Source organism: Trichinella spiralis (assembly GCF_000181795.1).
Source record: "Trichinella spiralis strain ISS 195 chromosome Unknown Scfld4, whole genome shotgun sequence".
In the NCBI taxonomy this organism is placed as follows: Eukaryota; Metazoa; Nematoda; class Enoplea; order Trichinellida; family Trichinellidae; genus Trichinella; species Trichinella spiralis.
Genome location: NW_003526943.1, coordinates 7,829,439 through 7,856,710, shown reverse-complemented (window position 1 = coordinate 7,856,710; position 27,272 = coordinate 7,829,439). Strand labels below are relative to the sequence as shown.

At 31.6% G+C, this 27,272-nt stretch overlaps 6 protein-coding genes and 1 non-coding gene across 7 annotated transcripts; 4 read left to right on the top strand and 3 right to left on the bottom strand.

Moving 5' to 3' along the window:
• Positions 1 to 327: 327 nt before the first annotated feature.
• Positions 328 to 11,638, bottom strand: Tsp_01906 (histone-arginine methyltransferase CARM1; the record flags this gene model as incomplete). The annotated part of the gene is made up of 22 exons (XM_003377681.1): positions 11,467 to 11,638; positions 11,301 to 11,412; positions 11,010 to 11,223; positions 9,981 to 10,125; positions 9,753 to 9,803; positions 7,197 to 7,319; positions 6,838 to 6,953; positions 6,520 to 6,630; positions 6,266 to 6,443; positions 6,118 to 6,208; positions 5,980 to 6,061; positions 5,457 to 5,632; positions 5,080 to 5,396; positions 4,901 to 5,002; positions 2,395 to 2,481; positions 1,804 to 1,906; positions 1,473 to 1,524; positions 1,223 to 1,405; positions 1,048 to 1,146; positions 807 to 947; positions 660 to 748; positions 328 to 586 (listed from the first exon to the last, which is right to left on the bottom strand). Coding segments are annotated over exons 1-22 (3,003 nt in total), but the record flags the coding sequence as incomplete, so codon positions are not given.
• A 235-nt stretch (positions 11,639 to 11,873) lies between these two features.
• Tsp_01907 (proteasome subunit alpha type-2-A) lies at positions 11,874 to 13,020 on the top strand. The gene is made up of 6 exons (XM_003377680.1): positions 11,874 to 12,075; positions 12,193 to 12,325; positions 12,388 to 12,510; positions 12,560 to 12,641; positions 12,722 to 12,795; positions 12,849 to 13,020. Exons 1-6 carry the CDS (start codon positions 11,961 to 11,963, stop codon positions 13,018 to 13,020), a joined length of 699 nt encoding a protein of 232 aa, XP_003377728.1. The 5' UTR covers positions 11,874 to 11,960.
• Positions 13,021 to 13,442: 422 nt separating this feature from the next.
• Tsp_01908 (protein LTV1-like protein) lies at positions 13,443 to 15,469 on the top strand. The gene is made up of 7 exons (XM_003377679.1): positions 13,443 to 13,775; positions 14,111 to 14,201; positions 14,254 to 14,582; positions 14,647 to 14,726; positions 14,861 to 14,994; positions 15,099 to 15,307; positions 15,356 to 15,469. The coding sequence occupies exons 1-7, from the start codon at positions 13,443 to 13,445 to the stop codon at positions 15,467 to 15,469; spliced, it is 1,290 nt and encodes a 429-aa protein (XP_003377727.1).
• Positions 15,470 to 15,832: 363 nt separating this feature from the next.
• On the top strand, positions 15,833 to 15,905 carry Tsp_01909. The gene has a single exon. It is a non-coding gene; the product is annotated as a tRNA-Ala (tRNA).
• A 383-nt stretch (positions 15,906 to 16,288) lies between these two features.
• On the top strand, positions 16,289 to 16,597 carry Tsp_01910 (jerky protein). Its single transcript, XM_003377678.1, has one exon. The coding sequence runs from the start codon at positions 16,289 to 16,291 to the stop codon at positions 16,595 to 16,597; it is 309 nt and encodes a 102-aa protein (XP_003377726.1).
• A 949-nt stretch (positions 16,598 to 17,546) lies between these two features.
• Positions 17,547 to 18,578, bottom strand: Tsp_01911 (hypothetical protein). The gene has a single exon (XM_003377677.1). It carries the CDS (start codon positions 18,576 to 18,578, stop codon positions 17,547 to 17,549), a length of 1,032 nt encoding a protein of 343 aa, XP_003377725.1.
• A 3,724-nt stretch (positions 18,579 to 22,302) lies between these two features.
• On the bottom strand, positions 22,303 to 26,951 carry Tsp_01912 (conserved hypothetical protein). Its single transcript, XM_003377676.1, has 19 exons — positions 26,761 to 26,951; positions 26,544 to 26,703; positions 26,174 to 26,301; positions 26,054 to 26,122; positions 25,891 to 25,995; positions 25,640 to 25,775; positions 25,446 to 25,580; positions 25,183 to 25,374; positions 24,596 to 24,747; positions 24,404 to 24,537; positions 24,108 to 24,327; positions 23,955 to 24,018; positions 23,727 to 23,884; positions 23,570 to 23,661; positions 23,176 to 23,308; positions 23,032 to 23,098; positions 22,723 to 22,803; positions 22,403 to 22,492; positions 22,303 to 22,347 (listed from the first exon to the last, which is right to left on the bottom strand). Exons 1-19 carry the CDS (start codon positions 26,949 to 26,951, stop codon positions 22,303 to 22,305), a joined length of 2,352 nt encoding a protein of 783 aa, XP_003377724.1.
• Between the last annotated feature and the right edge of the window lie 321 nt (positions 26,952 to 27,272).

Sequence of the window (27,272 nt, the reverse complement as noted above, 5' to 3'; positions counted from 1 at the left end):
TCATCATCATAGTATCATCATCATCGTCGTCCACTTCGTCGTCGTCATCATCATCATCATCGTCGTCGCCGTCCTCGTCGTCGTCGTCATCATCATCATTGTCATCGCTGTCATCGTCATCGTCATCATCATCGACCATTGCAATGGCGCTCTTCTGCTCCTTCTTGATCTTCATCTCCGGCAGCAGACTCAACATGCCGCAGTTGCTCAACGATTCGTACAACGCCGGAACGTGTTCACAAATGTACCTCAAAAAAAAAGAAATGCAAATTTCATTTTTATTCCCAACCGAGAGACCTTGTGAAAAAAAACTGTAGTTTTTCTTACTTCAGCCCGTTTCTCAGTGTGATAGGCAACAATTTCTTGTTTCCAATATACTTTTTCAATACCTTGAAATGAAATATGCATTTCAATTAAAAACAAACAAAGAAAGAAAATTTTAAATAACTTAACAAGACAAAATATTGCCACATTTTCTGGTCGATCGAAGAACTGCAATTCACTATTTGAACAGTACAATTGCACATCGTTGGCCAACAAGTGCAACATATTCGCCGAATGCAGCTGCGCGTAGACGGTGAATACGCTGAAAGTTATAATTAAAAAGAAGATTTTTTTTTAATTCCAATTATAAATTTAAATATTCCATAAATGCTCACTTCTCTGTCGCTGCACGTTCTTCGACAGAGTAACGTTCAGCAAGAGAAACTCCTTTCGTCGCATTTGCATCCAAAAAATACGCAGCAGTCTGATGAAGTTGATTAATTGATTAATTAATTTGGAGAAGAGAAACACTGGAAAACAACCTGCTCAGTTGGAATTTGATTCAATATTTCGTCCATTTCGTTTCGCTTCACAACCACCACACCTGGACAATTCAATTTCAAAGCAGTACAAAAGCCTTGAATTTCTCCAAATTTCGTGTAACAATGTTTCAACGGATCCGGCTGAATGGTGAGTGGGGAAACAATTTTTTTTAATACCATCATCATAATATATTTATTTATTTGGATAAATAATCAATCAAGAAACAAACACTATCTATACCTTGATTCTGGAAATATCGGAAATCAACAGTGTAAAATATTTTCTAGCAAGGTCGAATTGTTTCAATGAAAAATAATAAGCGCCAAAGTCGAATAATATCTAAATTAATAACAATTAAGAATTATCTTCATCAGTTTTTCCCTATCCGATTCAATTTCTCATTCAGTAATTTTACTTGGACGTGAAGATAATTGAAATCTACTGGAGAACATGACGAGTTATTATAATGTACTGACATTTTTTCCGACTGTTCAAATTCAATGTAACGTGCTGTAGTTATCAGATATTCTTTGTCGAATTTCTTCTCCTCGCACACTTTCGTAAGCAACTGCAATGCACCGGGTAAAAAGCCGTCAAGCTAAAAATATTCCAACATATATTTTTTTCCGCTTCAGTAGTACAATTGAAAATTCATATTTACCTACCTGATCAATAGAATCTGGATAAGCATGAGAAGATGGAGCACTTTCATCGGTGCTAAAGGAAAAAATTATTAACATATGCTATATAAATTCAGTTCAATTTAAATGTTTTCAATGAAAACTTTCCTTACACATTCAATGGCATTTTCCACTGCTCTGAACGCTGTTTGAAAGTGATGCAGTGGAGAATCCTAAACGCATAATAATTACAATAAAAACTGACAAACAAAAAAGCAACGTTCTCCTGAACAATATGCACATAATTTAACAATTTGTCAAATATTAACTAATATGAAAATATATTATTTACAAAATAACAAAGATCAAAACTGACCATCTGGCAAACAAAATTGCCGAACCGAATTGCAATCCATTTTCGGCTTTTTCCAACAAATTTTCCGCAAACATCTCAGGCACACATTCGCTGTTCCACGTTGCTGAAAACAGTTGAAAAACTGCCGGTCGAACGGTTCCATATCCAATTCTAAGAATAAAAAAAATTTTTTTTTTAAATATTATTCAGTCTGCGTTAAAAAATGGCAATTCCAAAAATTGAAATCAAACTTGTGTTACTTGTGATGAATCAATTTAAAATTCCAATTCCAGTGACTGCAAAGTATGACGCCAAACATTGTTAGCTTGCCTATTTTTACATGCTGGGTAGACTTCACTTCTTAAAATAAAAATTTATTTACCAGAAAATTATTTAACGATTTACCAGAAATTTAACCTTTTATCATTCTATATATATATTTATTTATTTATTTTCATTACATTTAACATAAATAATTAGCATTTACATTATTTATATTTACAACAATATTTTTCATTTGAAACATTCAATTAAGTATTATTATATAACCGTATAATCGCTTCACTGCAAATGAGATTATAATATTGAAATAATGATTATGAATAGTCGTACCGTCAGTACTAGAAGAATCGGCAAGTTTTTTCTCTGCATTAGATATCTGCTGTGCAATGTCATGGCCTAAGTTTACCAAAACTTCATCTAAAATTAGAAAATAACTATTCAAAATAAAAGTAAACAACTTGTTTAAATAAAGCAACTTTAATTTTGCATGAATTGCTTCTTTGTGTAAGAATTTGAATTAAACAAACAGCGTAACTTAAATTTTCTTGCGGTTTCATTGTGGGTATAGTTAATTACATTCATGCAACTGCTGATCAGATCTAAGAAATTTGCTTTACTTTGAGCTAAACTGACTCAGTTTACTGCGTGTGTATTGTTCAGCATTTTAAAGACCTTGTTAAAACGTTTCCTTTCAATTAATTTATTATTTAATTCGATGAAGTTACATATAATTTTCAGTAGTAAAAATTTATTGCGGTGAAATGTCCCTTGTTTTTGAAGGAAGGGCATATAAACTGAAACATACCGGTAAACAGAAGAAATATTGGGGACATTCCAAAATATATTTCAGGATATTTTCAGAATACAGGATAAAACAGGCTGAGGGGAATAGAATAAAAAGTGAACAAATGAAGAAGTTACTGCCATTATTAGTCAAAAAGGTTCCTGATGGATACACCATATTACTCAATTTCATTTAAATAATTAATTATAATTAGTTTCATTAAATAAATACCATTAAATAGTAATTTCTTAATATAAATAGAATAAAAATAGTAAGCTTCGAATATCAGAAAACTGACCATTAAAAAGAAACCAAAATTTGACAAATAGTACGCATTACAATGACAACCAGTAAAAGTTAGGTTGGCGACAACGAATAAAATTCATCACAACAACAACTAATGAAATTTAACTGGAGTGTAAACTAATGAAATTTAAGATCTATCAAATGTAGAGCGGCGTGCCTTTGATGTCAACAATGGGAATAGACTAAATAAACAGATACAACTAAAGAATAAATCTTTCATTATAATTGTAAAAGCTGTATTTCATAAATGTACATCGTATATTAGAAATATTTAAAAACAACTACTCAGAATATGATAAACTTTGTAACATAAAGTTTGTCGTATGCAAGAGCAACATTGCAGCATAAAATAACGTTAAATGCTGTACCTGAATTTGCGGCAATTGCTTCTTCTACACATTTATGCACATCATTTGGCACTAAAATGAAATCTATCCAATTGCGAGGTGGTGCACCTTGTAAGAAAGAAACTTCCATCTTAGCTAAAAATGCACAAATAAAAACTGCACAAATTTAGTTGGATTATAAAACTTTTCGCATCTTCTTATTACATGTTAACAATGTTACAATAAAGTAAAACACAAACACTAATCTTTCTAGCGTAACTGTTTAATTACTAATTACAATATTTTGTTTAAATACTACTTATAGCATTATTACTAATTTTGAAGATGATAAAGCTCGGGAATGTACACTTTATATTTATAAACATCAGTATTATAGGCATTGTAAAACACTTATAGAGGACAGCATGTAAAAATTTAGATAATTGGAAAATACGGTAACATGATGATCAAGTATTATTGGAAATATAAATGAAAGAAAAAAGTGCTATTACAAATTATTTATAACACATGATTTATACATAATAATACATGAAATAAGATTTAAGATGTTAATATATTAATAAACAATACATCCACAAAAAATAGTTTTACTATTTTTTCATTAAATGTATGTACATATTTGCCAAAATGTCAACTGAAATCTGGTCATCATTTTAACATTATTAATTTTTAAACACAACTAATTTTCATATTTTCACAAATTATTATTTGATCATTTAGGCTAAACTGATGCTTTTAGTGGTGAAAAGCGGCCAGTGTGTTGTTGCTAGTGCATTTGGGACTTTTGAGGCACAAATTGTCGTCTTAAATTAAGATTCAATTTAAAACATTTCATACATTTTCACGCTTATCAGCACAGTAATACAAATAAAAAACAAAAATAATTAAAAAAATTACAGTTGTACATTTAATAAATTTATTGGAATGCTGAAATCGAATGTACGTTTAATTAATGACTTTTTACGCAACTGAAAAATGCCATAAAAGCAGCTTGCAAAGAATTCAGTATGTAAAATGTATAATGTATGCCAAATATAATTCCAAAAATTAAAAGGTAGAAGAAATAAAACACAGAACGGCTCGGTCAGGATGCCGTTTTTTCCATTCGCTATGCCTCATCCGCGCGACATGCTGTAATCTGCCACTTGAATCGAATTTTCTTCCTCAGGATAAAACATTAAAGACGAATCGTACACAGTTCCGACATAACCAGGGCCGCCAAGGTGATTATAGCCCGCCGCAGAAAACTATTTAAAACATTTATTTCAATTTCAATTTTTATTTAATTCAAAAACAAATTAATTACTGCCGAGTCCGAGAATGACGAAGTTGAAGCACCAGCTAAATGTATTGTACTTTACAAATTATTATTTCAATGTTCAACTCATTAAGTACTCACCTGCATTCCATGCATTGACAGCATTTTGGGCCATACTTTGCGGATCGTTCACGTCGACTCCAACGATCGCGCCATTGCCATTTACAGCAAAGTGCTGTTCACCTAAAATTTCGAAAAAATTTAAAATGCAGAAAACATAACAAAACAACAACCTGGTAATGCTATTTTTCAAAACATACTTGTAGTTGGCTGTTGACGAACCATAGACCAATAAGCATCTGTTGGCGAGATGTTCTGATTACCTGGTGGTGGCTGCACAGGTTGGCCGTTGTAGCGAAAAAATGGATATTTCAAATCTAGCACATTTGTCGTTGACTTTCCATCGCAAGACATTGTTAATTCAATATCATAGCTCTGACGTTTGTTTGCCACAAATATTACAGTTCCCGTTAAATGAGAATCAATTTTGCAAAACAGTGGATGCATAATCTGACATCGAACTTGGTACCAATGAGTCAACGGCTCCGATGGTGAGGTGGACAGCCATACAGTCGAGCTAAAGAAAAAAACATATTTAGAATAACAATCCACTCTACAAAATAAGAAATCGACATACTTGGTACCAATAAAAGCGACATCAAACCAAAAAGCCATTCCATGAACAAAGCAAGTTCGCTTCATTTCAAAATCAAATGGTATTTCAATACGCTGAAAAGATTCTTCCGCGCACGTAGAAAAATCAATAGTATACTTCAATCCGTGCGCCATCAAGATTCCGCAGTGAAATGTATCCTAAAAATCAAAATCATGAAAATTCAAACAAAAAATTCAGACTTGCATTCGACATTTTAGCAATGGATTTGAATTTCAGGATTTTTTAAGACATTTACAAAATCTAATTATGCAATTTAAAGCTCTATACTTGAATATTTAACAAGAATATTATTCAACAATTTACATTAACAATCAATATTACTTGCTCAGTTTTTACAAATACTGTAGGAAATAAACAAAGAAAACCGGGTCAAATCGTAAAAATATTTAAGTGAAGTATGTGCACAAAAAGTATATTAAAACAGAAAGTCATGTTAAATTACACATCATAAACTAAAAAATAAGAAATTTTACTCTATACATACCACAATTGGTTGACGGAAAAATTCTAAAAATCCCTGAGTTTTTAAAGCGGATAGATTAATGCCATGGAAATGATCTTGGGCCCTGAGCAAAAATGGTAATGTTAAATAACGTTTTCAAAATTAATGTAATAAACATACCAAAAATTAGCCTTTGCGCAAGTTTCGGCATAAAGAATCTCATCGGAGAATGGCGCAAAGTGCAAATCACCAATAGTTGGATACATTTTCCCTTAAAATCATGCGATATCAAAAAGAATAGAAAGAAAGACGCCATTCTATACAGTACCTCCTGGCTTCAAAAATTTCCGCGCGTGCACAAACGATTCTAACATTCTTTCATTTAACAGCATACAACCCATTGGTTCAGATATGATAGTATCCACTAACTCAGGAAGAACAGCATTCTCAACTTTCTCAGCAATAACTTTTATGCGATCTTCATATCCGTTACTCTTCGTAAGAGTCTACAACAAACGAAGAATTAACATCCCTCTTATTCAAAAACACCAATACTAATTGATAATATTTCATTTCACACACTTCACAATGCACTGCCATACTGCTAGCTTCAATAGCGTAAACAGTTTTTGCTTCTGCTTGGACGGCAAAAAAAGATAAAATTCCTGATCCAGCACCTACGTCCAAAACAACCTAAAACGGGACTAATTTATTATTAGAAAATTTTGAGAACCAACACCTTGTCTTTAAAATCGTCCAAGTTCGCAAGAACTGCTCGCTGATAAGTCGAGGTTCGAATGAAGTCCTGCATCATGTTTTGCTGTTGTGCCAAACATCCATAAAACTTTAACAGTAAAAGAATCATGATACGATAAGAACGATGCACTTGTATGCGATTACCTGAAAGTAACTGGATGCAGAAGCTTCTTCTGTTCGCTGATCAAAACGAGACAATCCACTATCGACTACTTCTGACTTGGATGCATTACTCAGCAATTTTATGAAATCTTGAGCGTCTATAAGTAAAAATAAATAAATAGAACTCATCAACATATTAACTCATTTTTATCTGAAGTGTTATATCCAATATTTCAAAAATTAATGATATCATAGTCATCAAGTAATTTCACATCTCTCTACATGCTTGATAACAACTGTTCTTATTCATATCAGTACACATGATTACAATTAGGAACAAAATATTCCGCAATAAATCTATCAAAACTGCCAATCCACCATACATATGAATGCACAAATACCCTCGCTTGAAGAAAACGTTAGCATCATAGCTGTGTTATCATTCTTCAGGTTCAAAAGGATGCACTGCTCTTTAATGAGCATATGATCGAAGTTTACCAACATTATACTGGATTCGCACATCTCTTAAATAAAAATGTTAGGTCAATAAAATGTAATATACTCGAAAGTAGCATTCTGAAAATGTGTAATAACAGTGTAAAGAAAGAAAGGAATACCCGATTCGTGCACTAGATACATCATTTTCTCCTGGTCAATTGTTAATGATTCCAGCTTTTGTTCGCTTGACCATTTTAAGTTACTATCAAGTGTACAAATTTTCACTCCAGAGAACATGTTCAAAAGTAACTAATTTGCTGTAAACGTGAACGAATAACTAACATAAAGCAACAGAAAAATAGCACTGTATTACTTTACAGATGTGCAAGTACAATAAATAAGTTTTGCATAAATTTTTAAATATAATACAATCTTTAGAAATTTTAAATAATTTATTTTTTAAACATTACTATCTATTTTTAATTCAAAAGACATCTAAATATTTATGACAGCTATGATGGGCATTAGTTCCATGAACCATTTTTGTGGAACAGTGCGATAAAGACTCATGTCATATTGTTTTAGATATGACAGTACAGTAAATGTATTTATTTAAAAAACTGTACCACATTGATTGCATTACAAAATATAATTGACATGGTAAACGTAAATTTATCAGTCTGCTTTCTAACTAGCGTGTTTTGTGTATTGAAATAAAACCAAGAATTTACTAGTCGTTACAGCTGTTTTCAAATGCAGACAGGAATTATGTAATTGAGTAAATTTATGTTATTTACTGTATATAACTATCACAAAAATTATATGCTGATGTTGAACTTTGTTTTAATTTTCAACATTGCTTTAAAAATGAAAAGTATATTAATGCCTATTGACATGAAATAAACTCAGTTTTATTTACAACATTTCATATTCTTGTGAAAAAATTGTATCAATGTATATAAAGTAAGCAAGCTTAAAACTTTAATTTAAAAGTTACGGTATCTTATTATTTTTAAACAGTTTGCCCATCATGGAGTATCCTACTTTTCATTAACCTAGTCAACCAATGACAAAGTGATTATGCTGACTGTCAATTCATTGTTCATTTGTTTTGCATATTTTTTTTTACTCAGTATTGCATAAACTAAAAAATAATTTTTACTTTTCGTTATATTTATGAATATTTCCAAAAAATGAATAATTCAAATTTTCAAAATTTTTTGATTAAAAATTTGCATAACTGTGATGTACGCAGCAGGGACAAACTGTTTGAACACTTTTTCAAACAGTCAACAAAAAAGATACAGAACAAACTGCAAAACATTTCAAAATGCTCGACGTACTCAATTCACTTTGCAATTGCATTTACTGCAAAATGAAACATGACTGTATTTACATTCTGTAAGATATGATAATTAAGGTTAAATTTTAAATACTTTTCATTGTAGAGTTTATTCGCTCCCATCCAAAGTTCAATAAAAATCAAAAACAATTCTTTGTTATATACTTTAAGAATGTTAAGCATTTTCAATTCCTTTTCGTTCATTTTTATGCATTTTAATGTGTTATACTTTCATTTTCTTAAAGTTTGCATCAATAGCTATATGGAATTTGTAGTTACACTTTACTATCATTAATAGCATTTACTTACGCTATTAAATGTTTCGCGAGAATCCTATGTCAACATCATTTTAGATAATTACTTAAAAAATATGGACATATAAAAATTTAAGGTAAAAAAAGAAAATCATTCTGACTTGTATTATAACTTATCATGCCTGTATTTAGCTTGTCTAAAAGTATTTCAGCACTGTTTTGTGCCTGTAGCATGTGAACTTGACACTATTTTCTCGCTCCCGTTTAAATTCTGAATGATTAGTTTGTGATGTGTCGGTGATGGTAATATTTCAGTCCAACTGATATGTTATAGTTTTTCTTGAAATGAAAAACGATGCTAATAGTAGTTGCTTATTTTTCGGAGAAAATAGCAATGATGAAAAATTAACACGGCAAAGCATTCAACAACAAGTATCATCTTTCATCTTCTCTACCGGCAATAAAATCGTTTGTTTTGAAATTGAATTCTCATTGCTATGCAGATGCTTAACAATGTTCATGCTTTATTGTGAAGAATTTCTACCTGAAAGCAGAATTGTTCTTGCGATTGCATTTCTTTCCATTTATTCGGACGTGTTGTTTACTTTGAGTGGTTCTGTTGTCATGTGACTTTGTGAATATAATGTTAAGCAGTTCAACATGTTTTGGTTTGAAAGCAAGCTTTCGAAGCTAGGTAGCATGCTTTCTTCGAAAGCCTGCCATTTATTTAAATTCTGTAGCAATTGCTTTTGATCTCTCCAATTTTCGACCATGCGGAAAGTTGATTCTCATTTATTTGAGATTAAAACTGCAAGATTGCAATGCATTTTATAGAAAAAAGACAATTTATTTTCAATGACAACCAGAAGCAACCACTAATCAAATTTTCTCATCCAAAACACCTCTGACATCAGTTTACTAACCTTGCAAAAAGCGATGCATTTTCAACGCAATTTTAGAATAAAATTCGGATCCTACAACAAATAAAATTTCACAGAAATTTCACATGATTTATAAAATAGCTAATCAACAAGCAGCTTAATTTTTTCAGTAACCTTCATTTGAATGTTTTAATAGTTTCAAAGTATTTTATTATATTTATATTTGTATAATTATTAATTAGAAAAAACAGGTGAAGAATTAAAAAATACCTTCCATTGCATAGTACAAAGCATCAGGAATGTGAACATCACCATACAAAGCACCAGCTATAGCACCAGCCATTGTTGCAATAGTGTCGGTGTCGCCACTGAGAGAAATTGCATAAGCTATGGTTCTTTGCAGTGGATTGCTCATCTATTAAAATTAAATCACTTGCAAAGGTATGAAATTGAAACAGAAGAAAACAAATTACTGAAATTTCGCCAAAAGGCTTTATGCATTTGATGAAAGAAAACAACGCTGCAGGAACCGAATCCAAAGCAGCTATCCCATTACCTACATTAAATCACATTGTCTAAAAAATATTAAAAATAATATCTATACCAAGTAATGTTGAAACTTCTGCTCTTGGCGAATCATTCTTAATCAGATTTGAAAACAATGACAATTTTTCATAATAAGGATTTTTAGTAGTACTGCTAAAAATTATAATCGTACAAATGAAACAAATATATCAGTATCATTCAAACTTCCAACTAACAATTGCCTTTACACACCAGATGCAATCATTTTTCTCATTTTATTGCGTTATCAATTAATAACTGCTTATTGTTATTTATAAAATAAATAAACTATAAAATCATTCGAAATTATAAGAAAAATTTAAGTCAATTTAAACAGATTGTAAATGAACAAATTTAATTAACTAATAATTTCGTCATATCTTCTGAAAATTCAACCTTCTATATAATTAACATATTAATTATTATTTGCAAAACTAAATAAGTTTCTTCAAATAAATTCAAACTAAAAACGAATATCATGTGCAGTTAATTTTCTTACGTGTTCGGATAAATATCAGCACATTTTTGTTGAATAAATTTTAGCAAATCGGCTATCCATTCCGACTGGCTTAAACTTTGTTCAGCGTGGCAGGCTTGGTAAACTGCAAAAGCAATTAATACTGCCCCCATAATTGCATCTGGATTTGAATGAGTAATTCGGCATTGTTCTTTTGCTACCTGATGTACTTCCCCCTATGTAAGCATAAACTACAAACAAACGAAATACAAGCATACGTGTAGTGCAGCTTCTAAATCGTTGCTGAAGTACAACGCCACCGGAGCAACTCTCATTGCACCACCATTTCCATAACTTCCTTTTGCATCGAACTGAAATTCAGCTGGCAGAAATACGTCGTCGAAATCGGAATCACGCAATTTTTTGAACACTTGAGAAATACTGCCACCGTAGCCACGGTTACATTTCTCAGAAAAATAAGTTTCTACAAAGCTGCATTCAAAGGTGTTCAAATGCATTAAACGATCCTTTCAAAATTCAAAAAAATATAACAAACGAACAAATCTCACCCTTTTGCCATGGCTTTCGCGTCAAAATAATTCTTATCAACCAATGTTGCAGCAACTACACGAGCCATGGCAGTGTCATCGGTGTATTTCAGCCTTTCCTTTGGACCGACAACTGTTTCAGAAAAATTTTAAAAAAAGAAAAGCTAATAAAATTGGTGATCCCTACTCGAAAAGCATTCTTCAACGTAATTCAGCACATCTTGCCTGTATTTTTCGCTATCATTTTTATCTGTGAAGTTGAAAGTGCTGCCTTCAAATTTTCTACCCAAACAATCCCCTGCCAATGCTCCAAGTAAACAACCACGAATTCGAGAAATGTCAATAACTTTTTTAGCCATTCCAGATTAATTTACAAATGTACAATAATTTAACAAACAAATTACAGATTGTGATGATTAAGTAAAATATTCAAAATACTAAATAGCATTAATGTAAAAATTCACATAATATAAATTATCATATTTTTTATTTATCAATTTGTATGTTATATTATAATAATTATTATTATATTTTGTATGTTATTGCCTGAAAATTTTTATTTACAGTATATTGTGAAGTGAATTGTAGGAGCGTAAAATATTGAAACGCTACTTTTGAGTTCATTTCAATCTTTTACTATCAGAATTCTGTAATTGTTTATTTTTGTACGGTTTTCGGAAAATGAGTGAACGTTACAGTTTTTCGTTGACTACATTCAGTCCATCTGGAAAACTCGTTCAGATTGAATACGCTTTAGCTGCTGTATCGAGTGGTTCTGCAGCTGTCGGTATAAATGGTAATATTTATTTCCATATGAAATATACTTTACATTATTATTATAAATTTGTTATATAAGTTTCAATTTTTACTAAAAAAAATAATTTAGTATATTTATTTATTTATATGATTATAGCAAAAGACAGTGTTGTTCTCGCATCTGAAAATAAAATGAAATCTATCCTATATGAAGAGCATTGCATTCACAAAATTGAAGAAATTGCTCCACATATAGGAATGGTTTATAGTGGTATGGGTCCTGATTTTCGGTAAATTTCTTTTAAGTGGAATGTGATCTTCGCATTAATTTAAGACTGACAAAATTTTTAAGTGTGCTTGTAAAAAAGGCGAGGAAGGAGGCTCAAGAATATCGTCTTTTATACGGTGAACCAATTCCCACCATACAGCTTGTTCAACGCGTCGCTGTTTTAATGCAGCAGTACACTCAATCTGGGTAAAGGCAAATTTACTTCAAATATTGAAATATCATTTGCGCACTTTAGGGGTGTTCGACCATATGGCATTTCTTTATTAATTGCAGGATATGATAATGGAAAACCGCATCTATGGCAGTCCGATCCATCGGTAAGTATTTGATGCTTCTGTTTTGTTTAGAATTTTTTGTGTGATTTGTAATTTTTAATGTGAATTTAAATGATCATCAGGGTGCATATTTTGCATGGAAAGCAACCGCTCTTGGGAAAAATTATGTAAACGCGAGAACATTTCTTGAAAAGCGGTATTTAGAATTTATTTTTTTATCATTCGTTTTGCATTTCAATAATTTTTGAGGTATTCCAAAACGTTGGAACAAGATGATGCTATTCATACGGCACTTTTAAGTTTAAAAGAAAGTTTTGACGTGGCTATGAACGAAGATAACGTTGAAATCGGTGTTTGTGATAAGCATGGTTTTCGTCGACTGTCCAAGCAGCAAGTGAAAGATCATCTTGGAACACTGTGAATGACAACTTATAAATTTTGTCAATATTTGCTTTCCATTCACATTTTTCTCCTGCTAATATGAAAGAATTTGTCAATGGGAATCGTAAATAAATGATAAATTAAAAAATTTTCGTAATTCTTATCTGCATCATATCTGCGTTCGCAACTCATGTTCAAGTTCCACTTCATTACATTCGACAAAAATGTGAAATGGAGATTGCCTAATCAATTGTATTATAAGTATTGAAAATGGATGTATCTGAAAATTATTTAACATTATAAATTTGAAATTCGCACATTAATGACAGTAATAGTAAAGAATGTTATAATAAAGAGTAAAAAATTTTACAGTATGAAAATTGAACTTTTACAGTTACAGTAACTTAATGAGTCGTCACAGACTTTGATATATCCTTATTGAACGGTATGAGACCTTGAACAATGGGTCGTAAGAAAAAGCCGTTCATAAATAAGAAAACTGCGGTAATTTTCACTTTAGGACATCGAAGTCAGAAAGATCCACTTATTTCTACAGATGCTAGTCCATATGTCTTGATTCCCGAAAATGAGCCGTCTTCAAGCGCAGCTGCATCAGGTGTTCAATCTAATACCTTATCTGAAGCTGATAGATTGAAAGAGCAAAAGAAATATGGAATATTCTTTGACGACGATTATGATTATCTTCAGCATTTGAAGGATACAAATGAGCTGACAAAACTTGATTTGTCTGCTGAACGATATCGCGTTTATCCCGCAGATGAGAAGAATGTAGAAGTAAGAATAGTTTGTTTAGTTTGTCTTTGCATTTGACTAAGTTGAATAGGTGAAATTGTGTTGATTTTTAGTTTACTTGTCTGTTTGTTTAATGATACTAGTAACTGCTTTAAAGATTGATTGAGATGCTATTTTGCTTTGATTTTTTTCATTAAAGTGTTTGTATTAAAGCAGTTAAATATAAACATATTAATAACGTGATGTTCTGGAAAATGTTGGTTCGCATTTAAATGTGATATGTGAAATTCGAATTTATGCAAAATTATGATCTTTTTATTTCTAAGCATTCGATTAAAAATTTAGATTATATTCCTTGGTTATGATATGTATTTTAGGATGGTATGATTGTTATTCCATCGTCTTTGCTTGGATGTTGCAGTGCAGAACTGAAAGTTGGCATATTGAACCAGGCGGCACCGCAACCAGGTATGGTTTTAGTTTGGTGTGTTTGTTTTTTTATTAATTTGATATTTTGTAGGACCACACCCTGAACTTGATCCTGATATTGTTGCCGCATTGGAAGGCGATTTTGATTTCGACGATCCAGAGTTGCAGTTAGAGGATGATTTTTTTATGAAAGCTAATTTACCTGAAGATGAGAAAATAGATGATTCACACGCTGAATATGGATGTTTTGGTCCGAAAATGGATTTTACTGAAAGACATTATAAAAGGCAATGGTCTGATGACGGTGACGATGATACGATTGTTGAAGATGTTCGTTCTAAATTGTCATGTTTTTCAATGTCATCATCAGCGATGCGCCGTAGTGCTGATTTAAAAGAGTTGGATAAACGTTTTGAAGTGGTATGAATTTTAAATGTTTTTTTCATTTTTATTTGTAATATTGCATTTTTTGCTGCGAGTTTAGCTCTTAAATAAACAATATAAAGATGAAATTGAAGAGGATGAATGCGACGAAAGCGAAGAAAGCGAGAAAGATGACTTAATGTTAAGCTCAATTCCGCGAAATATTTATAATGGCACTTTGGAAACAATTGAAGAGAAAAAAGAATAGTAATTTTAGTAGCAATCAGTTGAAAAGCTTTTTTTAATTTATAAAATGATGTTTTATATCATTACAGTGATGTTGATGAAAAAGAAAAAGAAGAAATTAAACGTAAAACATTGGATTATTTAAATTATGATGAAAAAGAGCGAACAGTGTTAATAGAGGATGAGCAGAAGAAGCCACGTTGGGACTGCGAATCAGTTTTGAGTAAAATCGAAAATTTTTCTATAATTAAATAGTTAATTTCTTTAATATTTTAGGTTTGAAATCAAGTCTGTACAATCACCCGACAGTGATTGGTATACCTAAAGAATGCAAAGGACCAATTATATTGGACAAGAAACGTGGTCTTCCTATAGAGTCAATGAAATCGAAAGAATCTGGCGATGAGGTATATGGGCAACTGAGAAAGCGTAAAAAAGTTGAAGCTGTTTTATTGGCTGCATCAAATGTTCGTAAACGGCATGAGACGACTGAAGAGAAGCGTCTCAGGAAGCAGATTGTGAAGCTGGAACGAAAAGTATCAAATTTAAATTACTAGATCAGTTTGTACATTTATTTGATTTAGAAGCGAAGAACGGAGAAATCCATCAACAAAGCGAATTTCAAGGTTGTAGAAATGAATATGAAACTGGCGGAGTTGCAAGCCATTCGCTCTGTAGGGTTGATGAAGTTAGCTTGAAGCTGGCATTAGTAAAGTATATGAAATGCTCAAATTGTTTTTTTGTGTGAACAAGTAAAATATTTGTTGTGAAATTAAAGTTCAGATGCAAGTGCATTGTTCTTACCTTGAAAGTATTGCTTTGAATTGAAAAGGTTTTAGCATAGAATTAAATGCTTTATAATATAGAATGTTAGATAGTAAACAGCATTAAGGTTACTTTAATTGATTCAATGATATGTGAACATTAGTGAACAGTTTCTACTAGTTTTGAAAATTGTGTAAAATGTGATGGCAAATCATTTCAAATTTATAAAGAGAGAGTATGGAGAAATTATCATATTAAGATGAGAACTAATTTTAAAAATTATTGCTTAACAACCAGGGCCGCTAGCTCAAATGGTAGAGCGCTCGCTTTGCATGCGAGAGGCACGGGGATCGATACCCCGGCGGTCCATATCATTTTATTTTTGTTTTACTAATTTTTGGTTATCAATAAAACTGATATCAAAGAATACCTGCTGTGCCGCAACGTAAATCTCATCATGTAGATCATGCTTTAGTATGCATTTCTTAAAATCAAATATTTTCTTAAATGCTAATTTTTTCATAATAAATTAATAATTATAAATTTAATGCAAGTTTCAAATATACTTGTATCTGCAAAAGCTGAATGAGTAGTTTTGTAAACAATCAAATAAGTAAGTAAAGGGATACAAATATGAAAGAAGAATGAATACACTGAAACTCCGATTATCCGTTATTTGATTATCTGAACACTTCCAGTAGGACAACCTGCATTTCATTAATGCTGTAACATTCTGTTGTTGGCTAATTTTTATGTCCGGTATGTCTACCACGAGAAAGAGAAAAGTTTTGAGTTTAAAGCAAAAGACAGAAGTGTGTATACTATTGGAGAGGGGTGAATTGCTCAGGAAAATCGCTGAGAGTTTTGGTGTGGGTCTGTTCACAGTTTCAGACATCTATCGCAGTCGACGTCAGCTAACTGATTTTGTGTTGCACATGGATTCTTCGAGTAGCTGTTCTTCACGAAAATTGATGAAAAAAGCGTCAAATAGCGCGCTTGATTCAGCAATATACATGTGGTTCCTCCAGAAACGTGCAAGAGAATGCTCTAGCTTTCAGTAATATGCTAGGTATTGATAATTTTGTAGCCAGTTCAGGTTGCCTAACAAACTTCAAGAGTCGGCATGACATACGCGAGCTTGAAATTCACGGCTAAAAGTTGTCTGCTGACAGTGAGAGTGCTGTGTTAATAAATGTTCATGCAATTTAAGCGAGTAAAGGGTAAATAACGTCGCATAATGAACAGAATGTCTACTTTTCCGCGTTTATTTGAGAATAACAGCTATAAACGCTTCAATTACGTAAATACATTTTGAAAAATTGAAAACGTTTGATTATCCGAAAATCCGATTATCCGAAAGACCCTCAAAAGCCGAGTGTTCAGATAATCAGACTTCCACCGTACTTATTATTTTTCAACTGTACATGGATTTGTTTTGTTTTATTTGATTTGCCTCAGATAAGGCAGTTGTGATACTTGGCAACATTCGTGCCATATTCATTAGAAAATGCTGCTTTCTAAATATGCATGGTCATTGCAGTGGAAAGAAAACTACCTGCAAATGTCTCAGAGTGTTCTAAGATCACATAAAATTGTCCATTTTTGTAAACTAGTGGTTAATATCTTTTTTGAAATATTTCCTTTCGCGGTGAAAATTTTATTTTCGCTCAAATAATTTTTTTCGGCTCACAAATTAAATTATATAATCAACTTCAGCATGTCTTTTGAAATTTGAATTTGTTATTGTCTTTCATTTAAATTTTGAACATATTGTCAAATGGCAACAGTGGTACTTAAGGGTGTTTAAATGTTTTGAAATGAGCATACAATACTGCTGCTGTGTTTCTGCCATGATCAAAACTCGGTAGAAAATGGTAATTGTTTATTCGACACACTAACTTGCAATCACACACACGCTATCTATATTCGTAACTCACTGACTATGTTGTCTATGTGCTACAGTATGTGAAAAATAGAAGGTAATCAAGTTACATTCGCAACAATTTTGGATTATATTAATTTAATACACAACACCCCTTCCCCATTAAATAACGTAGTCCTCCATCCACTTTGGTTTTCTGCGAGTCCGCGGTGGTCTGGTTGGTTGTTCCGTAAATCTTCGAAAGTTTGCTCAGAAATGATTGTCACGTCAGATCCTGAATCAACTTCTAACTGACAACGTTTACCTCCAATGCTAAGGAAAACGCTTAGCTTGAGTGAGCGAAGGGATGCTGTAGATCGACAAGTAATACAATTCAGCAAATAAGATTGATGCGTGTCAGCTACTGAGATAGCACTTGCTTTAGCCTGAGGCTTGGAGCGCCTTTGTTTAGGTCTACACACGCGTTCAATGTGACCAGCTTTTTGACAACACCGGCAAACAGCATTCTTGAAGCGACAAAACGCTCGATTGTGCTGTCCTCCACAACTGGCACACACATTAGCTTGCTTATAAGTTTGACGTTTGCTTGACATGTGATGAATATTCGGTGCTGATGAATCGACGTTGACAGCGCGAATTTCACAAACATGCTTACATGCAGCTTCGGCGGACAGGGCTTCTTCCTGAGCCATTTGGAATGTCAAAACTTTCTTCGCAAATAATCGCAGTTGCACAGCTTCATCTCTCAGGCCACATACCAAACGATCGCGCAACATCGTTTCGAGATCGACGAAGTTACAACCTTGAGCCAATCGGCGCAAATCTGCGATGAATTCAGCAACCGTTTCGCCAGGCTGTTGCTTACGCTGATAAAAAATGTGTCGATTAACAATTTCAGAAGGCTGAGGCGCAAAATGGTCGTTCAAGACATTTATAATTTCATCGAACGATCTTTCTACCGGCTTGGCAGGAGATAACAGGGATTCCACAAGCTTAAAAAGCGCTGAACCACAAGAGCTAAGCAGGACTGCACGTTTATCAGCGTCGGCTGAGACCTTATTAGCTTCCAAATAGAACATCAAACGAGACGCGTAGGAATTCCATTCCTTAGGATTTGATGTATCGAATTCTTCGATGTGGCCCAGTCTGAGCGATCCCATCCTCGTCGCCAGAACGTGTTGTGTTTCTGCCATGATCAAAACTCGGTAGAAAACGGTAATTGTTTATTCGACACACTAACTTGAACTTCACACACACGCTATGTATATTCGTAACTAACTAACTATGTTGTCTATGTGCTACAGTATATGAAGTAATAGAAGATGATCAAGTTACATTCGCAATAATTTTGGATTATATTAATTCAATACACAACAACTGCTATTTGTAAAAGTATTACTATAACATAGTGCAAACTAAGCGTGCATGTTATAGACATTTATTTGGGGTGAAGTGTAAACTGTTTTTATTCTGTTCATTTGAAAACGTGTGTAAACGATGATTCCATCACTAATATGCATTGTTCTATACTGCCCGGCATGTATTTGTAGTTATTAAATATTATGATACCCTGTTCTGTACACCACGTTAAAAGTTGCTCTGATATGGTCTATTTAATGTTAACATCGTTTGATTTGTTTTTCTTGGCAAATCAGTGCATTGTTTTTTTTTGTTAATTCTGTTTTGTCATTTATTATTTATTTCTGTGAAAAATTAAAATTGAAAATTCATTCATTCTGTTGTTTAATGAAATTCATGTTTAAAGCTTTGAAAGATGTACCAGTTTGAATGATTTTCATTAAGTGGCAGTGTTCATCATTGTTGATTTTCATAATTAGTTTTGTTACTTAAAAAAAGCTGTGGAATCAAGAGATTCTGCTGTTTTACTTCATTTTTATAATATGAATTTGAAATGAATGTTAGTTTTAATTATTTCTTTATAGGTAATTAAGATTTTATTATTATAAATCTGTAAGAAGTGTCCGTTATTACGTAATAAAGTATTTCCATGTTTATATTCTGCATTAGATGCTTAACGATAAAAAAACTGAATCTACTGGGATCAAATTATTTATGCACGTTTTCAAAAATTAACTGAAACTTCCATAGTTAAAGTGACTGAATTTTATGAAAACTGCAGTGTTCTTGTGCACTTTTGCACTTTTGAATGCTGCTTTCCGTGAAAGACCGTTTGCATCTGCATAATGCATCAAATTATGCCATTTCCAGATCTTGCTTTCATGGTTTATGCTGGTTTGATGGATGAAATATATCCAAAGCATGACAACTTTGAGGAGTTTATGCTAATTTTTGCATATCAAATATGTGAGGGCTTATTTTTCAGAATATAAAATTGCATGCTGTATCAGACTTTATAAATGTAGCATTTAAAGATAATACCGTTCTTCTCTTTCGCTAGTGTATTGTATATTTTCTTTTCCGCCAGATAAAATTCTGACTAGCCACACTCCATTGCCCCACATGCACAATCGAGCGTAAATCAACAAACTCCGTCATCTAATCACAGTTAATCACAATGAATGACAAACCTTGACAAAATAGAATAGCAATTTTAATAAAAATTTCAAACTATCAAAAACTTCACTTAAAGTTATGCAGGTTAAAAAGATTTTAAAGTCTCAAATATTGCAGCCACTCACAACTTGACAATGAAATATTAGATATTGTTGGCTAATGGAATCTCGAATCATAGAAGCCAATAAAAAATAATTATGGCAGATCGAACCATACTGAAATCATGATGAACGAATAAATCAATGAAAACCTCAACCAATAGAAAAACAGTAGCCTTCATTGAACCAGCCCAACATTTTTTAAAAATCGTAAAGCACATTCAAATGTATGCAGTAGTATTTAAAAGAAAATAGCTTGTCGCCATGTTGGAATGACTACAAAGATTCATTTATACTAGCAAGTTAGATTGATTTTAAAAAACAAAAGAAACAAAAACAGCTTATCAATCTTTTCAACATGTTTTGTAATTTCACAGAAATATTAAATATAGAAGACTAATATTACATATTTCAGATAAAGCAAATTAATATACATAAACAAATATTCTACTAAAAAAGAAACAGCCCACTTACAAAATAAAATTCCAAATTTATTCAAATTTTCAAGTTTTGAATATTTCAATTTGAAATGAACAGAATGAAAATGTAGCGTCGAGCAATATAGAAAAATCTGACAAGTTATAATGATCAAAGAACATAAAAAGTTCTAGAACATTCTATCAATGAAAACAACTGTGAAACAAAAATTAACAGCAGTTAACAGCAGAAACAATGCCAAGCCATTAAAGGTCATCATTTTGTATATTGAAATTCATTTCAATACGAAAATCAAAAAAAAATGCGACAGATAAACATGGTAGAGCAAAATATTTCATTCCATGTCGCGCAAGGCTGATGAGGAAAAGCAGCGCTTTCTTCATCGTACTTCCAGTCTTCGCAGGCACACTTAAAAAATTAAATTTATTAATGCTGTATTAAAAAAAATTTAAGTACTTTTGGAAAATCCATTTTTCTGACAACCACGTCTGCATTTTATGCCAGGAACCTAAAATTTCGTAATTTAGCGTGCAACAATATTTTACAAATATTTTAATCGTTTTGAGTATAAATTGATACAGTAAACAATGATATGCATGTCTCGATATACAGTAATAACAAATTGTAAATTATTATTATTATGGATACAAATTTAATTATCACAGAATTAATTATAAAATTAATTCAATCGTAAATGAATTTAAAATATCAACAAGAAATTTCAATAATTTCATTCACAAATTATCTGAGTGTGTTAGAAACTTGCGTTAGTTAATGCAAACATAAAATCAAAAAACAACAGCCCAAAGGAACGCAAGAAAAAAGAACTGAAAAAAGCAGAACTCATGAATAAGCGTCGCGAAATTTAAAAAAATTACTAAGTTGAGAAAAGTGGATTTTGAAAAAATTCTATTTTGGCGTAAAATATGAAATTTTACCTAAAAACTGCTAATCAAATATTTCCCACAACGTTTATCGTGTATCACAAAATACTGTTATTTATTTCAAGTAGCAATTTCTACTCTTTTAATTTCTAATTACACATTTCTGATGCATTCGTATTACAAGAACAGGCTTTAGCTAACAATTTTTACATTGAAATAATCTACAGCAAAAATACGAAGTCAGCAATAAATTTTCTTTTGGGAATTTTATTGTGATAATAAATTTAAACGGTTTCAGTGTAAAATCAATCTATGCCATCACCATCAAATTTATTTTTCGTGAAGTGATGAGCAACCTTGATACTACACATACAAGCATTTTTTAACAACAATAATAATAATAAATAACTGCAGCTTATTGTGCAACACATTATACTGTGTTGCTGTGATTGAAAATGAACAGGGACGTCTAAAAGTAGTTTATAAGACTGAGCATCAATTAATGCCTGCCAAAAATAACATAATCTTTCGTAAAAAGTGAAAAAATTCTATAAGCAACGAAATGAATTGATCAATTGGATACTGACTAAACACAAAAAAAGATTACATCAGTATTTAAAAATTCGTTATAAGTCTGTTGGAAAACCAATTATTAAAAGCCAAACAACTGCTTTCATATCTGTGCATTAAAATTTTAAATTACACTGCTGTACATCATGAAAAGCTGAAATAATCATGTGCTTTTTTGCAATCACAAGACGTTTGAAGAAAATTAAACAGATTTAAAGCATAAGTAGACATTTTCTAAAAATATGCATAAAGTTACACACTCAAAAAAGCAATTTAATTGAAAATTAATCAATTTTAATATTTGAACAAATACACCCAAATATTCAAATGCCATTTATAGTCGTCGTGGTGAAGCATTTTCAAGCATTGAAATCGGTACCTTCTTTCATTACAAAAGTAATACACTAAATGAAAAGTAAACATTATTTTACAAAAGCTAATAATATTTAAAATAATCACCTGCTCATCTAAATAATTCATCAACGAGTTCAGTGAGCATTTCACACCTTTTTGCTTCAAACGCTGCAGCGTTTCTTTCAAATTAATAGGCTAAAATGAAAAAAAGTGTAAATGATTTTTAAAATAATCATTTCGTTATTAGTATCATTTTACAAAATCGCCTTACTGGACAACAACCAATACCATTTATACAAATAAATAAATAAATATTTACTTATTTATTTACTTATATGCAGAAATGATAATGCTCGTAAAATCAGCTATTTTTAATATGAATAAAATGTTATAGAAAGACTGGAAGAAAAAGAAATATTACTCACTGAATAGGTAAGAATTTGTTCATAAAGAACTAAATCCTGTGAGATCACATCGGTCAGATTTTGATGCAAATCTTTTTCTTCCTAAAATTATTCATAATGCAATGCATACATTAAATTAATTGATCGTTCATAAATATTCTTTTTAATTCATATATTATTTTCTAAATCAACCTATTGTGTAGTTATTTTTAAATTTATTTATAATTTATGCATTTATTAATTTATTATAAATTATTTAAAAGATAAAAGATCACATTAAAAATGCGCTGCGTATTAACACATCAAATAAACAAATGAATAAAATAATACATTGTCATCTGCACATTCTTTGGGAATAAATGATTCTTCCAATGAGAATACTTCTTTATCAGATAGCCTAAATGTAACAACTCATATGACAAAGTATATTAAAAGCAGAACAAAACAAAAAAAAAACAGAACAAAGTTGCATACATTTGGTTTTCATCAGTACGACAAAGCTGAGTATTACAAACTGTGTTTGCCTGTTGATCAGTTTTCTGAGATTTATCCATTCTTTTCCTTTTATTAAATGCACACTCTTCTTGCTTTACTTCATAAGAGCCGTCTGATTTAATAACTAAAATTTTTCAAAATGAAATCACGCAAAACAAAAACAAAACAGATCATAAATAAAGTAATTAATAAGCAGCAGAATTGATTGATAAAAAAAACATCACTGATAAGATAGTTATATACATTTTATTTTATACATATTCATTTGGTCATAAAAGCATGCTAATGCAACGAAAAATGCAAATAAAACTAAATTAATGAATTAATCAACCAATCAATCGGAATAATTTGCAAAATTTCAATAAAAATGCACCTACATGGATGTGTTTCGTTGTAAATTCTTTGCAATACGTTGACAGCTTTTCGTTTAGGCAGCGGCCGAAGTCCAAATCGTTGAAGTGATTCCTAGAAAATAAGCACAATCACTAGTCAATTGCAAATCGCATATATATATATATATAACGAATAACTGATAAATTATTGCCTGTATTTGGGGCGTTGGCATGGTAGTGTAATTTGGAGCCGGTGTAACATCGCCAATTTTTAAAACAGTAATGCCATCTCTTGACAAATTCTTCACTACAGGAGTTTGAAGTTTATTATATTTGGCAATCAATCGCTTTCTAGCCTAAATAGAATTGTGCAATAATTAGAAAATATTTTTCCGAAATAAGCTCATTTTTCTTCAATATCACAACTTTCGCAAGTGGAGTGCCAGACGACGGTGCACGACTTCGCGGAGTTGTCACATTTTTATGCAAACTGAAAGCAAAAAAAAGGAAGATCAAGGTATAATTTTTTTAAACAATCTTGAATATATTTAAAAAAAATAAGAAACAGACAATTCATACTATCCTTCATCGTTGATAAATTCGATCATTTCCATGCAGTCGCTTTCAGTATTGCCCAAATCATCATCAACTGGCACAACTGAACATTTCTGCTCTGCTAAATTGTTGTTGACAAGTGAATTCGTCGAATTCATGATGTTGTTATCATCGACCAGTGAATATTCCATTTCAACAGTCGCTGTTTCACGAATACTGCTTTGTCCACTATTGCTTGGATCATCTTCGAAATAAAATTTTATCATCAAATGCAAAAATAAATATAATTGCAGAAAAAAACAAACAATGCAACAACTCACTGTTGCATCGACAATTTTCAAACGTTGGAAAATCCGTTTGCACTTCTTTGTCGATAAAATTCGTCGAATTCGTTAAAATTGAACACATGCTAGCCGACTGCTTCACCGCTTCGGCCCATCCTGTAGGATTGAACCTGAAAAACAGCATGCTTGCTTATTTAAATTTAAGAACAAAAAACAACTATTGTTTACCGATTTAAAAGGGCAACAAGATCCTTGGAATACTGGGAATGGAATAGCCCGTCATCCGCAAAATATAAATATCGAAGAAATGATTCCATCACAGCCCGCGAAACATCTGGACAAAAAATACTGTATTTCTTATCCTCTTCCAAAATTGCCATCTAGATGAAATTAGAACAATAAAATTTAAAAATGAAAAACAATTGGCATTTTCAATGTAAAACAAAAATAAAATTATCTTTTTTTTTAAGTAGAACATAACCAAAAATGATTTTTGCACTAGAAATTGCACTGAATAATTCGTAAAGTACTCGAATACATTACAAAAATTTGTTAATAAAATTGTAAATAATAATGAGAAAAAAAAAGCTGCTCCAAGATCGATAAAGCATTTAAAATAAGATGTCATTTAATTTTAAATTTGCACAAGAAATATGCAAATAAAATAGTTTTCATTTATAATTGGATTAATAACAACTGTCCGACTAAACACTCATTACTGATTCGATTTAAAATTCTTCTCATTAAAATTAAGCTCATTAAATGGGAAAATAACAGAAGAAAAATAAATAACGATAACAACGTTCGTATATTACTTGAAAAAATGTTGGACATCGAACTTGTAAAATTATGGAATTCGCCATTAAAATGCTGGAATCATTTTCACCACAAAATATGGTGACATCGGCCAATTTGGAATTTTCCAACAAATTCAGCATGTCAGCACAAAAATTTTCTAAACGCTTTTCCGAAAATAATTTAATTTCACGATCAGGATCTCTTTTAAGCTGAAAAAACAAACAAACAAACAATCATCATCATTAAAATGCTAAAAATAACAACAACGACGACAAATTACTTCAATATCATCGGAATTTTCCATTTCAACGCCACAAATCACGTCCATATTTTGAGAAACCATAACAGCAGCTGAGTCTTTTATTTTTTTCGGCTCACAGTATACATCAACAGAATCTGCGTACCACCAAAGCGACTGAAATTTTAATTCTGCTTAGAAGTGGGAACAAAAAAATCCTGCTACAAACTGTTTACTTCAGCTGGTCGGTCATTTTCTAATGTCCACTTTAGGTTGGAATCGTTGCGACTTAGTAAAATGACCAAACGATCTTTTAATAAGTCAATTTGAGCTTCAGCAGATGTAAGCTGCAATTTTGTCGGAAGGCGAGATCTGTATAATAAATAAAAACATATATTCAGTTGATTGATTAACAATTAAATAAATATATATTGTGGATGCAATCTCTGCTGTTCTAAAATTATGCTTCGTTTAGATTGAAACTTACTGCTTAAATTGCCGTGCTTGCGGTTTTGCAATTTCAACATGTGAATTTCTTTCCGAAAGACTAAGACTAATTGCTTGAGCTAACTGAATCTGTTCGTCAAATGCTCTAAAAAAACACTATATTATATATCAAGAAATATTATTATTTTTGAAAATTAAATCACGTTTTTGGAGTTCGTTTGTCACGTTTCTTCGCTTGAAATTGAGCTGAATTAATATTTGGCTTTTTTAACCTAAAATTAAAAAATAAAATCAAATAAAAAACACTGAAATCACTTGTCTACTTGGTATGCTGCAAACCACTTCTTTTTTTGGAATCAGCAATCGATTCTTGAATCTGTACTAGACGACAAAGTTCGGATGCTGGCAAATTGTGAGCGTTGCCGCAACGTTTTAAGTGAGTTTGACGAAACTAAAATAAAAAAAGTATAAAATATTCGCAACAAAAAAACAACTAATTTAAAGTTTTGTTAATTTCATTGGCAGTATAATATGAAATAAAATGCACTGCAGCAACAACAACGATACAAAGCAATATTCTCAGTATTTCTAAAATGCATTAAAGAAATTTTTTATAATCAACTGCCATGACATCCATAGAAAGATTACACGATTAATTTCAAATATAGCCAATTTTATTAGTTATTAGGAAACGAAACATTTACAGTCTGTTTTATATGCACCGCAATCCGAATCAACGCTACTTACTGGTCCAGGAGGTAGCGGTTCACTGCACAATGGACAATCTATAGTTTGGTTCCATTTCTCTTCAGCTTGTTGAAAAGCGGCGTTCTTTTCTTTTGAATCCAGACAACTTTATTACAGAAAATGTTGTACAGTATGTAAAGTAAATAAATTTCAATCGAATTACCTGTTGAGATGCTGCTGACACTGCACATCCGTATAATTTGAAATGTCTTTTCCACAAGAGAGACAGTGATTAATTTTTTCAGAAGATACAGCATCCAAGGACGAACAACTTCTGCTTTCAAAGGCTTCACCACTTTCATCTAAATGGCTTTCATCCGGAAACAACGTTGCTAATGCTAATGACTTTGACATATATACAAAAACGGGAGGTAATGAGAAATTCAATGTGAGATCACGTTTGAATCTTGAACAGTGCTAAATCGCATGGACTCAATTTTTTCAGAATGCTCATCAAACATTTTTAGTTTTAGCTTCAACTTCTGCTCCAAATAATTACTTCCAAAAGTGTGTCGGTCAATAGGCAATGTGTCGAAATGAATTGATGGCGATGGCGTTGCAAAATATCTAAACAACAAAATGAAAATTCATTAATAAACAATATATTAATAAATGACAAAATTTCGATAAAATCAACCCATTATATTTCATTCAAGGTAACTCATACTGCTTGAT

What these genes read in the sequence shown, in the direction of transcription:
- Tsp_01908 (XM_003377679.1), top strand. Translation starts at nt 13,443, where the DNA reads ATGGGTCGTAAGAAAAAGCCGTTCATAAATAAGAAAACTGCGGTAATT. An exon ending in CAGATGAGAAGAATGTAGAA is followed by an intron (nt 13,776 to 14,110) that starts GTAAGAATAGTT and finishes TATGTATTTTAG; the next exon opens with GATGGTATGATTGTTATTCC. An exon ending in GGACTGCGAATCAGTTTTGA is followed by an intron (nt 14,995 to 15,098) that starts GTAAAATCGAAA and finishes GTATACCTAAAG; the next exon opens with AATGCAAAGGACCAATTATA.
- Tsp_01912 (XM_003377676.1), bottom strand. Translation starts at nt 26,951, where the DNA reads ATGTCAAAGTCATTAGCATTAGCAACGTTGTTTCCGGATGAAAGCCAT. An exon ending in AAACAGACTGTAAATGTTTC is followed by an intron (nt 26,302 to 26,543) that starts GTTTCCTAATAA and finishes TTTTTATTTTAG; the next exon opens with TTTCGTCAAACTCACTTAAA. An exon ending in TGAATTATTTAGATGAGCAG is followed by an intron (nt 22,348 to 22,402) that starts GTGATTATTTTA and finishes CTTTTCATTTAG; the next exon opens with TGTATTACTTTTGTAATGAA.
- Tsp_01910 (XM_003377678.1), top strand. Translation starts at nt 16,289, where the DNA reads ATGTCCGGTATGTCTACCACGAGAAAGAGAAAAGTTTTGAGTTTAAAG.
- Tsp_01907 (XM_003377680.1), top strand. Translation starts at nt 11,961, where the DNA reads ATGAGTGAACGTTACAGTTTTTCGTTGACTACATTCAGTCCATCTGGA. An exon ending in TGCAGCTGTCGGTATAAATG is followed by an intron (nt 12,076 to 12,192) that starts GTAATATTTATT and finishes ATATGATTATAG; the next exon opens with CAAAAGACAGTGTTGTTCTC. An exon ending in TATGGCAGTCCGATCCATCG is followed by an intron (nt 12,642 to 12,721) that starts GTAAGTATTTGA and finishes AATGATCATCAG; the next exon opens with GGTGCATATTTTGCATGGAA.
- Tsp_01911 (XM_003377677.1), bottom strand. Translation starts at nt 18,578, where the DNA reads ATGGGATCGCTCAGACTGGGCCACATCGAAGAATTCGATACATCAAAT.